Source organism: Calidris pugnax, unplaced genomic scaffold, assembly GCF_001431845.1.
Source record: "Calidris pugnax isolate Ruff unplaced genomic scaffold, ASM143184v1 scaffold211, whole genome shotgun sequence".
Lineage (NCBI taxonomy): Eukaryota > Metazoa > Chordata > Aves > Charadriiformes > Scolopacidae > Calidris > Calidris pugnax.
Genome location: NW_015091083.1, coordinates 6,539,488 through 6,557,691, shown reverse-complemented (window position 1 = coordinate 6,557,691; position 18,204 = coordinate 6,539,488). Strand labels below are relative to the sequence as shown.

The 18,204-nt window shown below is 35.9% G+C and overlaps 1 protein-coding gene across 5 annotated transcripts in view; it reads right to left on the bottom strand.

The window, feature by feature from the left end:
* The window catches only part of EML1 (echinoderm microtubule associated protein like 1), a 129,957-nt gene that overhangs the window by 7,374 nt on the left and 104,379 nt on the right, over positions 1-18,204 (bottom strand). For all 5 annotated transcript variants that reach the window (XM_014957574.1, XM_014957570.1, XM_014957571.1 and 2 more), the window contains 12 exons: positions 17,212-17,281; positions 15,248-15,358; positions 13,172-13,267; positions 12,523-12,657; positions 11,455-11,554; positions 9,673-9,827; positions 8,119-8,244; positions 7,728-7,859; positions 2,413-2,480; positions 866-954; positions 250-347; positions 34-121 (listed from right to left, as the gene is read on the bottom strand). In XM_014957574.1, the coding sequence (XP_014813060.1) occupies positions 34-121; positions 250-347; positions 866-954; positions 2,413-2,480; positions 7,728-7,859; positions 8,119-8,244; positions 9,673-9,827; positions 11,455-11,554; positions 12,523-12,657; positions 13,172-13,267; positions 15,248-15,358; positions 17,212-17,281 (1,268 nt within the window). The remainder of the gene's footprint in view (positions 1-33; positions 122-249; positions 348-865; positions 955-2,412; positions 2,481-7,727; positions 7,860-8,118; positions 8,245-9,672; positions 9,828-11,454; positions 11,555-12,522; positions 12,658-13,171; positions 13,268-15,247; positions 15,359-17,211; positions 17,282-18,204) is intronic.

The following is an 18,204-nucleotide window of genomic DNA, read 5'->3' as shown; positions in this document are numbered from 1 at the left end:
TGCATAAAAGGACTAAATACAATTCTTACTCACAGTATAAGATTTCATAGTCTCCTGAATTAGACACAAGATACTGTGAATTAACAGACCAATCCAGATGAGTAATGAAGCTGGAATGACCCTACAAGGAGAAAAATATTGTATTAACTGCACTAACGGTATCTCTCAATGGGACAGTACTAACACAGTGCTACAAAACATACTTAAAGCTTTTAATATTGAAACTGGAGAAAAAAAAAGGTTACTTACCGAACATTTCCCAATTCTAGTGTACTTTCTTCCATTTTCACTTACGCCATATATATAAATACAGTTGTCATGGGAACCTATTGCCAAGAAGTTTCCATCTGTAAACACAAAAGTGAACAGTAATTATTCCTGTAAGAAAGAACTTAGGCTAATTTTGAAAAGTTTGTGTGTCACAGACAAGAGGACCTGTTCTTAAAGACCCTGGTCCTATAAAGTGAAAAACTGAAACTTTTTTTTTTTTTTTTCTTTTTCAGTTGCATATTGATTCATGTTTCAAGATTACAAAACAGCAAGTTTATAGAGCAAATATTACTGTTAAAAACACATGACACTTTTGGAAAGCAGCTACAGTCCATTTTGGGCTAACCTGGTTGCAACAACCTGCACGGTTACGTCACCCTTGGTTTTTTCCTCCCCAGTGAAACAGCATTGAACATGTGGGGGAGGGAGGGAGGTAAAAGAAAACTAGAGTTTAAGACACCACCCCTTCAGTGTTGGCAACGTTTCGTGGCATATTTATTTTGAACTTCATTATTTTAAAACAAACCAACCCCAAATTTAATAAAAAAAAAATTCAATGCTTTTTTTTTTAAGCAGTAAATAAACACTCTCAAACCTGGTGAGTAACGCATTACAGACAGCTGTTCGTTTCCATCTGTGTGTACAGTGACCAAGTCTTTTGTTTCCGTGTCAAACACAAACCACCTGTTGTAAATACAGAAAGAGGCCAATAAATCATTCCATAAGGAATTTAAATCCACTGTAATCTTGACCAACTTTTCTTCTGTCAAAATAGCATAAGTTTTACACCAAGAAAAGAAAAACAGCAACTGCTACTTGGTTTGGTTTATTTTTACTTCAACACAAGGATAGTTTCTTTCCCATGTTTTTTAACCAGAAAAAATGATCAGACATTGACCCTGATAACAACCTTCAGGTTTTACTCTGTTTCATTATGTCACGCATTAGAATACAATAGGCACTACATATAATGACCCTTCTCCTTTAACAACCCTCCTTCTATGTTATGCTGGTGTTTAAATTGATACCTACATTAAATCATAGAGCAAAGGAAAACACAAGCAAGAATCAGGACCTTTCTCTTTTGATAGAAGGATTAGCTTTATTTATTATTTTATTTTAAGTTAGTTAATTAATTTTTATTACATTTGATTTTTTTAAATTAATTTTAATATAAAAAAATAGTTTGTGGAAATGTGTAGAAAAGATAAAATTTGCATTTCAATACTTGCATCAAATTATTAAAGACAAAGTAAAGATTCCTCTCAAAGCTTCTCCTTTTGATTTACTTCATTTAGTAAATAAAGTAAATTTAGTAACCAGAATAAATCCTTTATTTAGGAATGATATACAATCCGAAATAATCATGGGTCATAACATACAAGCACTCTGTATGTTCCCAGTTAAGTGGAACTGTTTTCAATACTAACAGCAAAGTCTGCCCTCAAGTGACATCAAAGGAGAGATGAAGTTACAGCAAAAGCACTCCTTCCTCTTAAAACAGGTTAAACCCAGGGTCTGCCCCTGACCCACCATGCGACCCAGGGCTCAATCTGCCCTGTAAAATGGAGACATTTCTTTTCACCCCGGTTTTGTCTGCTTTGTTTGTGCCTTACACTCTTCAGGCAGAACAAGTCTCTTAATATGCATTTTTACACTGTGTCTAGCACCGTGGAACATTGGCCAAATTTTTATTAAAGCCTCTGGTTGTCACTGCAGTAGAGAAAATAAACCACTTACTAAATTTTCCAATGAGCAACTTTTGTATGTGTGATTCCCTCCATACTGCCCTAGAAGCCTCAGAGAAGACCTCTGCATCCAACCGCAAAGTTAACCCATTATCTCAAACTCCTCCCTTAGCCTCTCCCTTGCCACAGTGGACACAGCTTTAACATTTAGGTCACTGGTGTGGTGACAGGACCTCCCCACGCGTGGTCTCACTGCTGACCTAGACTTCCTCCCCTCTCCAAATCCATCTCCTCCTGCTGCTCTTAGATTGCTGCTCTCCCAGGGCTGAGACCAGCTCTAAGGGCTGTGTCCGGGTGACACTCAGCAGACACGGGGTACTGGCCCCCCACGAGGGTTTCTGGAAAAATGATGTAGTGTCTGTTGGTGCCCAAGCTGTAGCTCCGTGCATCTTACCTTCCGGTCAGCGTCCCTACTGCAACAACAGATGCCGAAGGATGAAAACCTGAAGACTGTGCTGGATCCTAAAATGTTTCAAAAGGAAACACGCTTTTTAAGCAGTTATAGGTTATAACAGTAACACAGTTCAATTATCTGTCTCATGAATAGAGCAAGTCTCTCTTGTTGGCCTTCTGTGGTGTTTGCTTTGGTTTTTTTTTAAATAGAAACTTGAGGGGGAGAAGTGCATTTTTAACTGATTGAAATATTACCCAACAGACTTTCCCCCCCTCTCTACAAGGCCACTGTTTTCTTTTCTTCACTACCTAAAAATAACGTGACGAGTGATTTCGTAACAATAACATTGGCAAAGGCAGCTCCTCAGCAAATCACAAACAAGTAAGAGATAAAAATAACTTATTACATTAGACCTGACCTAAGAATTCAGTATCAAAGCTGCAGTTTACCCACTGTCTAAAGGACAAGCAATACCTTGTTCAACAAAAAGTAGGTATCACTTTGCATGGAGGGGTAAAGCCTAACTTCTACATCCACCGACACCTCTTCCAGCATCTGCCAGGTGCAGCTTAGTGGGAGATTAAGGGCATAAAGTGGGTTTCTAATTTTGATATGCACTTTTAAAACATTTTACTTTGTATATTGTATTGTTATGGAGACAGGTAGAGAGGGGGAGAAGTGCATTTTTAACTGATTGAAATATTACCCAACAGACTTTCCCCCCCTCTCTACAAGGCCACTGTTTTCTTTTCTTCACTACCTAAAAATAACGTGACGAGTGATTTCGTAACAATAACATTGGCAAAGGCAGCTCCTCAGCAAATCACAAACAAGTAAGAGATAAAAATAACTTATTACATTAGACCTGACCTAAGAATTCAGTATCAAAGCTGCAGTTTACCCACTGTCTAAAGGACAAGCAATACCTTGTTCAACAAAAAGTAGGTATCACTTTGCATGGAGGGGTAAAGCCTAACTTCTACATCCACCGACACCTCTTCCAGCATCTGCCAGGTGCAGCTTAGTGGGAGATTAAGGGCAGAAAGTGGGTTTCTAATTTTGATATGCAATTCTAAAACATTTTATATTGTATATTCCAGTGTTTTTCTTGCAATTTAAACACATGCCTAAAAACCATGGTAAGCATTTTCTTTCTAATACTTGTTCAGTTACAAAGAATGAGCTCCAGAACTCTTCAGGTCATAGAAAGAAGTCTCAAAATAAATAACTTATTTTTAATGATACCTGCCAAAAATAATTTTAAAATGTAAGCAAAAATAAATCCAGTAACATCTCACAGAAATGCTTGTCTTTGATTTTCTATATTCTACATTTTATATTGTATATTCCAGTGTTTTTCTTGCAATTTAAACACATGCCTAAAAACCATGGTAAGCATTTTCTTTCTAATACTTGTTCAGTTACAAAGAATGAGCTCCAGAACTCTTCAGGTCATAGAAAGAAGTCTCAAAATAAATAGCTTATTTTTTATGATACCTGCCAAAAATAATTTTAAAATGTAAGCAAAAATAAATCCAGTAACATCTCACAGAAATGCTTGTCCTTGATTTTCTATATTCTAAAATAGTATCATATTGTAGCCATTTTAGTAAACCTGTTTATATTATCAACTTGCCCTAGAGCTGTATACAAGGGTTATACTCATTAATTTTAAACAAGTGATTAATTTAAAAGACGTTACTAAGTCTAAAATAGTATCATATTGTAGCCATTTTAATAAACCAGTTTATATTTTTATCAATTTGTAATCACTTGCCCTAGAGCTGTATATAAGGGTTATACTCATTAATTTTAAACAAGCGATTAATTTAAAAGACGTTACTAACTCTAAAGAAATTTCAGAGAACTGTTGAGATGTAGGATTTCTATAAGCAGGTTCTAATCCACTACAGTGGTCCATAAAGGAAAACTTGCTGATTTTTTAAAGTATAATTTCATGGTAATTGCCAAAATATTCTCCTGAACAAACCAGAAGTTCAAACAGTGAATTCAATCTGAGCAATAACTTGTACTTATAACTACATTAAAAAGCTTTTACATAGATCTCTATGATAAACAGATTAACATGAAATTATTTATCTAGATAATCAGTTAGTGATTTATGAAACAGTCTCAGACATTTCAAGTGGTAAATAAGGAGATTATTGTCAAGATTGATAATAGAAATCTTGGCTTAATGAAGTGGTGTATGCTTGGAGGGGAAAAAAATAAACAAGTCTAGTTTAATAGTCCTTCTGCTGTTGCCATTGACATTTTCAAAGGAGTCCAGGTAAAGAAAGCAGGTTTTTAAACATTTCAATAGCAACCGTTTCTTAGATAAACAAACCAGAAGTTCAAACAGTGAATTCAATCTGAGCAATAACTTGTACTTATAACTACATTAAAAAGCTTTTACATAGATCTCTATGATAAACAGATTAACATGAAATTATTTATCTAGATAATCAGTTAGTGATTTATGAAACAGTCTCAGACATTTCAAGTGGTAAATAAGGAGATTATTGTCAAGATTGATAATAGAAATCTTGGCTTAATGAAGTGGTGTATGCTTGGAGGGGAAAAAAATAAACAAGTCTAGTTTAATAGTCCTTCTGCTGTTGCCATTGACATTTTCAAAGGAGTCCAGGTAAAGAAAGCAGTTTTTTAAACATTTCAATAGCAACTGTTTCTTAGTGTCTTATAATTGAAAAAACACAGCTAAACATTAATTGAAATTCACTGTAAGGCATAATCAGCTACATTCTGGTTCTTTTTTTCAGAGGACTCAAAGAACAAAACAGTGGAAATTATGTTCTTTTTTGAGTTGATGATTTCTTAAGTAACCTTATTTCTGAGATAGCAGCTTATCTAATGAATAGATTTGTTCCTATTCTCATATTGTACTTATCTCCACTAATGACGTTTCACTATCAACCCAAACTTCTAAATGCTCTCTTCTTTAGACTCCGAGAGAGCAAAGTGCCAAATTTTGCACTTCTCTTCATGACTATAGGCCATCCTCAGTGTATCCTTCCTGTAATGAGAAATATACCAGAAGTACTAGCTTCTTATTCTCCCAGCCTTTTGGAAAGCGTATGTGTGTATATAAAACCATACACCTTTACAGTGAGCAAAAGCTCACATTAGTACCTGCAATTGAATTACATGATGATTTTTTTCCAAGAAAACAGAAATTTATTAGGGAAGCATAAAAAATGGTACCAATGGTGCTTTCCACTTCAGGATATTTTTAAAAGACTCACACAAAACCAGCCGTGCCCCATTTGTAAGTAACCAAATTAAGTCTCCATAAAAAAAAACTACGATAATTGTAAGTAACCAAATTAAGTCTCCATAAAAAAAACTACGATAGACCAGAAAGGTCTATGTAGAAGTTTTCAGTTGTGTCATTGTCTGAGTTACTCTGCAGAAATCCTTCATGTGCAAGTTCATATTCCATATCACACAACACAGCACACTGCTACTACTGTATTTCAAAACAAAAAAGGCACCAGTTTATCTCTACTTAGAAAGTATACCAAGGAAAACTTGGCTCACTGATTTTTAAAAGTATGTTTTATTGTTGAAGTTTGTAACCTAAATGTGCTGATATTTATCTGATCTTGATTTGGCTGCTTGGTAGCAGTTCAAGAGATTTGCAAGCACATGAAGATTTTGGTGCATCTCGAGGATTGACCATTCCCCTGAGATCCAAGCACAGCTCTCCTACAGCCTGAATGGGAGAGGGCTTAGTTTGAAATCTCAATTGTATGAACATATCTTAAATGCTAAAATGATCAGAAGGTAGGAAAATGCAATTATCTACTTGCTTCTCAGGCCAAACCCTTAGTATTATTGATTTCCATTTTTTTAGATCAAAAGAACTACTGATATTTTCCTGTCTTTTAATTTCTTATACTAGAAGCCGATCTGTCTTTATAACCGAGGCACTGAACTGTGAAAATGCGGCTCCACCTCTGGGGCAGTAGAACTGTCAATTTGGTCCCTCCAATTAATTTCGAGGTCAACAAAAATATGGACCTTAGAACATATGCCCTTGGTTAGGCAGAATAAACTCCCATTTCCACATTCACCAACCAGGGATGATTTAACAAGTGCGTACAGCTGGAGAGGGACAAATGCTATTCTCTTAAGATCCCTTCACCCTGATGCCACAGCATACCCTCCCTGCAGATGCACTGTGTTCAGTAAGTGTTCCCAATACTAGCTCTAACTTAAAGTGTTATGTAGGCCTGAAAATGAACAATCTTTTTATGAAAAAAATGTTGCATAATTCATATTTTCAAAACTTCATGTAAACTAATAAAGTATTGTTTATTGCATCACACAGAAAGCCCTTTTGTCAGCAATGTGAGTGTCATCTGTAAGTTACTGGCTATGATTTGATTTGCAAACCTGTGTATTGGATATATATCTACCCTAGGTGCTGGTTTCTTTCCCCTGAAGTCATTTTTTACTTTTTCCACTATACAGGGGGCAGATAAGAAAGACTGAGAAGTAACTTGTTTATTGTCATCAGTCCTTGTATCTCAAAAAAATCATGTTCTCACATCTATTAAAAAAATGTAAAGAGAGAGAAGACTTTGAAAAAAAATGTGATTGCGGCATTTCAAAATAGAGAGATAAAAGCATCTTCACTGTCTCTAGGAGATAAGCCGATGTCTTTTTATGGGTAAATATTTAGAAATGTGATCAAGTGTCAAAAAACATACTCTAAAAACGCAGTTCCTCGTGATGCATGTAGACAACAAGATCCCATGTCACCACAAAGCCATTAGGAGTCTGCAGACACACAACTGAGCGCCCAAGTCCTAAATACCAAGTTTCATACTAGAGACAGGAAGTGAAATTCTAAAAAACAAATTTGTTTATTTATGAACAGGATGTATAAAACCACTAATAAATCACAGAACATAAATTAAGAAGGGCAAAATATGTCACAAAGAAGTATTTTACTTCTGAATTCTGACTACCATGCTTAGGATAGTGGTAGTACTAGTAGTAATCCTGATCAGAACTACTTTTAATTTATAAACTCCTAGTAAAAAAAATACAGATGTCATCAGCACTGTACACTTCTCTATGATACAGCATATAGATCCATATAACCTAGGGTTTTAAATTCTTGGTTTTAAGGGTTTTACATCCATTTTCCGAAAGACAAAATTTACAACTCTCACATTTTTTCCTTAAGGTAATACTTTAAGGTATTTTGAACCAATAATCATATGAAAATCCCAAATTACTTGAGAAGTTCTATGAGGGGAGTAGAATTGTGTTTAATAAATTCATACCTCTATAACCTTGTTCCAGATAGGACGATGAGTTGTAGCATCCCAGAGGGTAATGTGTTTGTCATGTCCACAAGTGAAGAACTGAGGTTTAGAGGAATGGACTGCAAGTCCCCAAAGCTCATCAGTGTGACCCTACACAAGCAGAAACATTTATTGACAAGAAGGACAGTACCATCAAAACTGAACATGTTTAAAGAGCATTAAAATGACCAAACTATACATTAAAGCATTAGAAAAGTACATTGATATAGACAGATGTATATTTATAATATTATTTATTGCCATAAGTACTGCAATAATAAATTAAATGCATATTTATGATACTTAACTTTACGCAATACCTCTACTGCTATGACATACATAGAAACATTCCTGTAAGGCATCAGCTTACCTGGGTAATTGGGAAAAAGTCTCCTGATAGTGTGCCCTGTAGGACGAAGTTTCTAGTGGTTCCTATTAATACAACGTCCCCTTTTCCCTCTGCTACTGTTCTTATTGGACCAAACTGCTCTGGAATCTGTGGTCATAACAGACAAACAGATAACTCAGACAATTTGTCAAGCACAGCTATTTTTAAAGACACATGGGCTAGCAAATGTATTTTAATAAACGTTGCACAGAGAAGAAATGAAATGGATGAATATATATGCCTGACTTTCAGAAGTTTATAACAACGTGCATTAGCTCAGTAACTGTCTTTATAACACTACAAGAAAAGACATCCTTATCTACAGAACATTCTGTTTGTACAGATAAAACAAGTATTTCAACAAACAGAAAAGGCCCCTTCATGCTGTGTTAACTCAATCATAATTTAATTGCAGCTGTAATATCAGACTAAGCATTTCTACTCAGAGATAGTGTCAGGCTTTGTATCACCAGTACTTTCTTGCAAGGAATGTTGCTTTAATTGCAGCCTAGGTTCTGAAAGAGCCAGTGCAAATCTCCAATGTAAAGTTCAAGGGAAGATGTAAAACTTAAAATAACAAGGAATACCATGGTATGAACAAATAAAAGAGAAAGAAGGGTGTCGTGGTTAGAAACAGCACAACAAGCATGTACCTTGTGCTGTGGTAAAAACTAAATTACCAAAACAGACATGCCATTCCAGTTGCATATATATTTGCAGGATTTAATAATATATACTAGAGTTCAAACCCTTCCTCAGAGTTTTATGCTGATTGTTCTTTTACTTTCAGAATGTAAACAGTCATGTAGTTCTGTCCAAACAAATTCTGCTTTAATCTTTTAAGTTCCTACATAGCAACTCAAAACATTTTCAGAAATTCTTTTTAAAAGCTTTAATCTTTTAAGTTCCTACATAGCAACTGAAATAATTTTCAGAAATTCTTTTGAAAAAAAAAAAAAACAACCCAACACTAATAAAAAAATTAATGAAAAAATTGTAAGTACTAAAACCCCCCCAAACACCCCCACATCATTTTGGAAAAGAGGAAAGCATAATAACATTTTAATAGTGTAATACTCTGAAATTTAAAAAGAAAAAAAAAACACCAAAAAAACCCCCAAACCCAACACTAATCAAAAAATTAAGGAAAAAAATGTAAGTACTAAAACCCCCCCAAACACCCTCACATCATTTTGGAAAAGAGGAGAGCACAATAACATATTAATAGTGTAATACTCTGAAATGAAAAATGATCTCACATTATTAATTGCAAAGAAAGGAAGAAATAAAATTAAAAATTGTGAACACAAGATTTGTTTTCCAATTATGATAGATCTTAAAAAGGATATATTATGTTAATTAATAGGCTATCACAGGAATGACTTGATGACTCAGATGATGCTACATTTTACCATTGATTTTCTTTCCCACAGAATACACATCCTTAAGAAAAAAATTTATTTAAAAAGCTCTGTTCAGAAGATAGCTATAATTTCATTTTGAATAGCAGAGTCATTTCAAGTAAGGTGATATCACCTCAGTTTTGTGAATTTTTTGGTAATTTCCATTCCAAGATATCAGCTTTCGGTCTTTTCCTCCTCCTGATACTAATGTGCCATCTCGCAGCATACACAGCGCAAATATTCCTCCTTCGTGTGCCCCCTGAACCGCGTGGCTTATTCTGTTGGTACCTAGACAGAAGGAGAAAAAGATATTACTAGCAAAATACTCAGCTTCCCCCTTTTTTTTCTCCATTTTTCTACTACCTCTTGAGGATTGTATTTAAACAGTGATAATGGTGGACATGGAGTGTTGCACAAAAATGCTCAGACCCTCAGAAGAGACTGATTTAGTACATCTTAAGAACATATTCATCTCAAAAATGAGAAGTATACGTACTCCTCACTCTAGTTCAAACATGAAGTAAAATAGGTTTGTTTAAACCTTTCTTTGGGGTTTAAGCTAAACCCTTCGAAGTCACATTGGTCCTGCAGTAGCACTACACACCTTATCAACAAAAAAACCATGACCCAGTCACTTGTGATCATCCAGACACCAGACTTGCACCAAAAGCTGACTAAGCTAGAGGTCTCTGACATCTGGCAGAAGGTGCTGAATCACTCTCGGAAAGAGCCTGTACTTCTTTATTGATGAACTTGGCTTGTTAGAAGTACCTTCTAACCAACTACATTGGATCGAATATCTGTGATTTGATGAACCATTACTATCATGAAGTATAAAGAAATGATTACTAGGGATTCTATTACTGAAATGTGCACCTTGCATCAAAGCTTGGCTAACTTTAGCACCAGCGAGGGGCTGATGCAAGTTAGGAAGAAAGAACTGCTTTTTCCTCTATAAATCCCATGTGCTTCTACCCTCATCTATGGATATAGTGTGTCAGTTACAAGCCATTTCTATTAAGGGTGCTCCAAACTGATGGAAGTGGCCCTTGCTTGAACATAGGGCTCCGAGTCAAAAGTAGTAAAGACACAAAAAGTACACTGTGCTAAGATAGAAAAACAAGAACAACACTTTTCTCCATCCCAAAAGAACGGGCAGAGGTGAGGAGACCTTGCAGAAGACAAAGAAATCCCTTTCGTTCCTGGGAGAAAGGGCAGAAGAGGCTGCTTTGCAGTCAAGGCAGAAATTAGCTCACTGGTATGAGTATGCATGGAATCTCACACGCTGCGTAAAGGCTTAGGATGTTGCTGCTGTTTGCCTTCTGGCAGGCATTGCCTCCTACTGCCTCCCCCCCCAAAAAAAGAAATCTTTTCTTACTAGAAAATGCTTTTTAAGAAGTTTGCCCTATCCATCTGTTCTTTTGATATAAAGCTGAGGAATTCAACTAGATCTGCATATATTTTAGCTTGACTTCCTAGAAAAACAAATAAAGCTATTTGTTGTGTTTTTAAAAGTGTATGTCAATAGGCATAATTTTTGCAAACACTACAGAGCAACAGTATAGGAGACTGGAGATCATCAATTAGATTAATAGTGTTTTTTACTGTCATATTATCAAGGAAAAGAACTTTTCCTGCCATTCCTTCCATCAGTAGAAGCCATACATGCTGGCATAGCTCTGTGATTAAACATTTGACTGTAGGGAACACATTCTATAGAACTTTGTGCTCTAGCAGTCAGGTATATGTTCTTTAGATGCTCATAGAGGATAATCCAAACATAATCTGCTGGATTGGTCTTGGCAGAGAATTTAAGTCAAACAAAATTTATTCTTCTTAAAATGAGGCTACACTCACATAAAAAATCAGAGTATTTTATATTAAAATTTCACTATTAATGTCAATCTTGTCTTACCTTTCCCCCAAACCAAAATGTTTCCACTCGAGTCTCCAGTAATAGTATCACCATTTCCAGAAAAGGTCACACACAGGACAAACTTTGGCTTCTCTTGTTTCTGCATGGTTACAAAAAATATACACTCACAGCAACACACAAGCCATTTGCTTTAACTGTACGCATCTGAGTAATTTAGTTTAGTCTTATACAGTTCCATTATTGTTTAAATGTCTACACAGGAGTCAAACACATTCCTACAGTCTAAAAAGTTAATCTGTGCAAGGGCAAAAGATGCATCAGCTGAGGTTGGTGGCCAAATCCTGCAGCCTTTAATTTGAAGTTGCGGACAGATGAGTGGGAAGCCCTGCCAACTTTTAGCGTAAGACCAGGAATGCTCTGAGATAAACCAAATCCCCCAACTCCCACAGAATCCCAAAGGCTTTAAGTATTTAGAAATGGCTACAGATGCAAACAGGCTTTATTACTGCAATTTTTAACTCCAAAGTTTCTAGGAGAAAAGTATTACTAGAGAGTTTGACTGCAATGTAAGAATTGAGGAATCGTCTCTTGAAAGTATCTTAAGGTTCAATAGCAGACACGTTGCTTTGAAACCCTGCATTTAAAATACTCACAACAACAAAATAGTGAAATATATAAGGGGACAAAAAAATTCACTATGTATAGCTTCCAAGGACATTATTACGGTGTTTGTTGACTACCAGTGTGTATGGCCTTTTTCTCCCTCAAACCATGAATGTTCTCAATGAGGGCCACCAACCTTTTCCATCTGCAACAACCGTCGAGAATAACAGAGGCAGAAACCTGCCCAAGTAGCTCAGAAGTTAAAAATGAATGAAAAATACAATGTAACAAAATTTAAATGACAACTGCTTTGCAAAACTCCATTGTGGAAGTTTTACCCATGGAAAAGTTCTCTGTGTCACACCATGAATGTTACCCGAGTTTCTGCAAAATTTCAAGTTTAATAATGAAGTTGTTTTGCTTTACTCAAACCTTATTAACCCTTACTTCTGTACGACTGTACCTTTAATATAAACATAAAATTAAGGAAATATTTTATTTTACCTCAAATAATCCTTGCTTTTTAATAAGGGAATTCCCTTCCAGTGTCCAAAAAGAAAGGTGTGATTTTCCACAAGTAACTATTATATTTGTATCAGTAGGGTGAAAATCTGCAGCAAATACAGCCTCATTAGAGCACTTGGAAGGAAAAAAGAAAAACATTGTATCAAAATTTAAACTTCAAAGAAAACAAAACAATATGAAACGGTTCTCTAGTTAGATAAACTGATCAACTCCTTATATAAGCAAAATTCTGAGCTATTCATTTATTAACATAGTCTGGAATACTTTGGTAGAATTGTTCAAAGTCAAAAGGTTTTAAGTTTTTATAAGTTAGTATCAAAAGTTATCCTTCAAAACCATGTCAGATAATGAGAAGTTCTACACAGAAGATTAGTTTAAGACATTTCTTTTCTACACATGCTTCTATCATTGCTGCCTTGATTTTTCTAAACAATTCCAGAATAACAACAATAGCAAAATTAAAAAAAAAAAAAAAAAAAAAAACAACTTTTGGGATAATCTCAACAGAGAGAAAACATTCTCTCTGTGAAAGTGTTAAAAGGCACAAATTAAATAGGGAAAGACATTTTATGACAAGAAATCCAGATTTACATACAAGCAAGTAGTACAAAGTATCTTATTGCCACACCTTGACATCTGCCAGCTTTTCCTCTTTCTGCCAGTCCCACACAGAAAGCACGTGGTCGTTTGAGTCATCCACGGAGCAGAGGCTACTTCCTCCATTCTGGGGCAAAACATGGAAAAATATTAATGCATCCCCCAACCAATATTAGAAACATATCAATAGACATTCAAAATAATGAAATACTTTTGTGTAAATGAAAGTGAAATATTTACATTTTAACTGGTATATTTTTATTTATCCCATCAATCTCAGGAAATACAATAATTCATAGGATTATTAAGAAATAGGGCTAAAGAGGGATCTAGAGGAGGAAGTCTTGCAAACTGTAGACAAACAGACTTTGTCAGGAATTAGGCAGGTATCTCTCTTTAAATATTCAACGACTGAAATTCCCAAGGCAAACTACATGTCATTATCTACCAAGAAAGCTTTTCCTGATAATTACACTGAGTTTCTTCCTTTACAATTTAAGACAATTACTTCTTGTCAGATCTGCTATGGACACAGGGAATAATTTTACTCTTCATATAGGAATAATGGATCCAAACCAGGGAAAGTAAGAAATTAGTAAGTAGTAGTAGTAGTAAGAAATTAGAAAACAACTTATTCCAGGCAGGTGTCTTTTTTATAGTTATGTCTTTTATCAGTCTTTCTAATCTTAACGATCCTAACTCCTTTAGTCTTTCTTCAAGCATCATATTTCCTAGACCTCCAGTCAGTACCCATTATTTCTGATGTGTGAATCCAAAGCCTGGATGAGGAGCTCCAACTGAGATTCCACCCGAGTTGAGGGGAGATGAGCAACATCTGGCTGACCAATGATGGTCACTGCAGTACAACCATAAGGTCTTTTTCCAAACAGAAGCTACCCGGAAGGTAGCTTTTGGACCATTTTTTCCAATCTTCAGTGTTCATTCCTAGGCACGTGTCTACAGTGGAATAAACCATCAAGTAATGCCTAATTGCTTCTCAACCCATTCAAATGTGATTTTTGTGTCCTGATGGTCCGGGCATCAGCTGTATTAGCTTTGACTGCAGATGAGCTTGCTGGAACAGCTTGTGTTTCCATGAGCACTCCTTTGGCACCAGTGCTGACACAGACAGTCCTTCCACTGCCACCCAGAGCTCAGCCACTTGTTGCTGCCTTGTGATCTGAGCCACCACAAATGTCTGGACTATCACAGAGTGAGCCTCTTTGGGGAATGGATCCAGTTTGGGGGAAAGAAAGGCCCAGGCAAACACTGTTTCATGTACTTTCTATAAAATATTGCCACCAACAGATTTCAAATATTCATGAAAACTTTCACTGAAGTACGTTTTACCTGCGGAATACACAGTTTAGTCCTCTCCTCTTTAAAAATGCTGCTGAGGCAACCAGACAGCACCACACACACCACTTATGGATTCTGTTCTGCATGGAGGGTTTCAAAACTTGTGTGTGGTAGGTTACAAACTCACATTTTTATATGGGACTTGAATGCCATTTATGTAATCTATTTTTTTTTATTTTTCTGATAGACTAGGGTTCAAAGGATGGTGCCAAGAGGCTAGCAACAGGATTGTAATTTTTTTTACAATCCTTTATCCATATTGTTTGGTGCTTTCAAGTGAAAGCTTTTGCTTCTCCTATAAGGACTCTCATTTTCTAAATCCAAAATCAGATGTATGGGCCACTGTAAAATCTTTCCTTAGTCATTCTTTGACACAGTATAGGAGGTTAAAAGCTGCTGTGAGAATAACTGTTTTTATCTAGGAAGAAACGCAATGGGATGATTAAAGAGAAGTAGTAAAGATACTGAAATTTTGAGAACACAAGTACTTCTGCCACTGCTTGTCCATGAAGAAATGAATTACATTTTATGGTATGCATAAGGTAGACCTCTGAGACTGCTGAGATACTGCTAACCTCAGTAATGACACAAACTGTTGTAAACAACTGCCTTGCAAACTTTCCTCCTCTAAGGAGGAAAAGAAAAGAAAGCTCAGAAGTTTGTTTTTCTCAGGGAAGCTAAATATCAAAGACTTCAAAGACCTGTCCAGCAGCCATTCATAATATGATTGTTCATTTACTTTACTTACAGACTTAGAAAAAGCAATGCAAGTCACAGCTCGGTCAAAAAACCCCATCCCGATGACATGCAGGGTATTCAGAGTTACGGAATCCCAGACTCGCACGTGGGGTGGCAATTGCTATAAAACAGACACAGAAAAAAACAGCTGAAACAATGGCGGAAAAAACCCATCAGGATTTAAAAAAAATAGAATACATCAAAAAAACCCCCACATTTTATCACAACTTAAGGTACAAAAATTATCGGAACTTCTCCAGAGTCATCCATGTAAACACAGATACTCTACAAATGATTTGCTGCTTAACATGCTTAGGACCAATATCTGGGACTGACTATCCAGAGTGCACAACATGTCAGGTCTCATGGACCTCTGTTAGTTCGCTGAAGTTAATGGGCACTGAGAAATTCTTCATTCAGTGAAAAATGTTGATGACCTTGCAACATGGGACTCACTGGAATCATCAGCTTAAACTGTAGCAACTGAGGTAATTCTGGTCAATCTCGAAACAGCAAGTGCAGCAAAAAGATTAAGAATGTCTAAATTGTAATTCATTTCAGTGTCATAAAAATGGCCGTGGAAAAGAACTGGAGAACTGTAATCAGAACTAGATTGCTTTTTGTACACGAAATTCAAGATATACGTAATGGCCCAAGATCAGTTCCTTATGAAAGCTCAGTGGTTCCCCCTGGCTCCCCCTCTCTCTTTGATTTCTGCATCTCAGACAGCTCCTCACAGGCTGAACAGAATTACAGACAGAAATGCTTCTCAAATCCACTAGAGGGCAACCCCAGGAAGTACTTGCTGATTAAGTTTTATTTGAAAAATAGAGTTTAACACTGTATCATCAGCCTTTGCAGGAGCACAACAAAGGTCATATTTTACTTTCTTTTCCACCCCCTGCTCTTTCAAATGAAATGAACATGAATTATTACAATATCAGGGGAAAAAAGCAGCAGACATCAGTCTTTCTTGCTCACAAGTAGTGAAATTGCCTTTTAACGTAAATTAAAATATATATTTAAAACAAAAATCAAGGCTACCCCAGTATTTCCATTATATAAATGGCTTTATATAAGCTTAATTATATACCGCATTCCCCTCAAGCACAGACATCAAACCTTTAGATTTTATTTCACAAACACAATGGTAAGTAATTCTATTTATGGAGTTATGAAAATAAATATCAGAGATTTATCCAACACACAATGAAAATTAATAGTTTATGTTACTCAACTAAGTTATCTTTACATAAACTTTGTATTAGATAACTAGGATTTTGTTTTCCTCGTTTATTTAAAGTAGTTAGCACATTGATAATCCATTTTTATCCTAAAATTCTTCTTTGACATCCACCAAAAAAATTGTGCTAGTCTGGCTGTGACATCAGCTACATACTCTGCTGAACAACTTTTTCTTCTTGCTTTTCCTGCCTCTGCTTGTACCCATTCTTTCTCACTTGTCTTAGCTCTTTGGAGCAATGTTCCTCTTCCTCTGTTCAAATAAATTCCTAGCCTACAGCTAAGCTTTACAATAATGCAGGTAATGACAGCAAGAGCAAGAATTTATTTTTTTCAGCAAATAACCCAAAGCCATTCTTATTTGGTAGCTGTGGTCAGAAATGAAGTGGTATAGTGTATCTCTGCTGCTTCTCCTCCTTTTCCCCACATCTACCTTCTCAAGTCTCCTGTGTAGCCTCAGCCTTCCATGTCTCTTTTGGAGACCAGCTCCAAATTTATCTTCAGGTCAACCAGTCGGGGTAAGTAATGGGAAACCACTAACTGATCTTGATAATGAAACTGGGTAACTTTGATATTGTGCAATAGGAACTCTCAAATTAAGTTTTGATTGTGTTCAGTCCTAAAATGTAAGGCCAATTTAACTGCAACACAGAAAGAATATAGCCTTTATCTTCTGAATAGCATATTCTTGTGAAATACATCCAACAGTATGTCAGCAAAAGGGTCACTCACTTTTCCATCCTTGGATGTCCCTGCAACTTGACCTGTTGCTATAGTGATCCTATCAGGATGGACAGCCAGGCTAAAGAAAAGAAAGAGAGGCCAAACTTAAAGCCATTTATTATCTACTTCATCAAACTTTTATTTAAGCCTGTAATAAATAGCCTTACTTTAGTCATATGAAATACACAGCATACATGTAAACACTTAAAAAATATAAAACCAGAACTGATAAAACAATTTTTGTGCTCTTTATTAAAAAATCTGTTCCCTTGTGAACAAGGCAGCAATTTGCTTAAGCCCTAATACTCCAAAGCATGTGCCTCAGTCTAACTTATGTTGGGATTCATCTCACCCAGATTTAAAGTGATTGCAGTGTATAAGGTGTTTACACTTTGCACTAGTTATCTAACTTCAGATATCTCTAATCAGAGGTTGTAGAGACCTGGTCAGTGCAGTCAGTGCTGTCTAGTGATAATCCTCCAGAGCAAACATGTGTGTGTCCACTCCAGCACTGCCCTTCAGACTGTCCTGACCAGGTGTTCAGCAACTCTTGACAGAGAGATACCAACTTCTCACTAATATTTTTCAAAAGATTAACAAAGTTCTTCAGTAAGCAAGAACTAGGATACAGAAAATAGAAATTGAATGATGTGATTTCTAAAATTAAAACTGAGATTTTTGAAACCATAAAGAACATTAACTACTGCCTCTAAGAAAAAGACAAGCTAAACTTTGACTTTGTATTAAATCCTGGAATACAATCTACTTTTGCTCTAAATCCTCTCTCAATTCTTTATTCACTGCAGCTGCTTAGCGTGCAGTTCTAGAGGCAGTGCCCTGCAAAAAAAGAAAAAAACAAAACAAAACAAAAAACTGTGGCAATAATTCATCCAGCTTTACAACGCAGAAAGGTATCCTCTTTCTAAGAAACCTCAAAACTTTGAAATATCTAGAGTCAGATCATTTGAAAGAAAGAAATGAGATGGAACAGGTCCAAGTTAA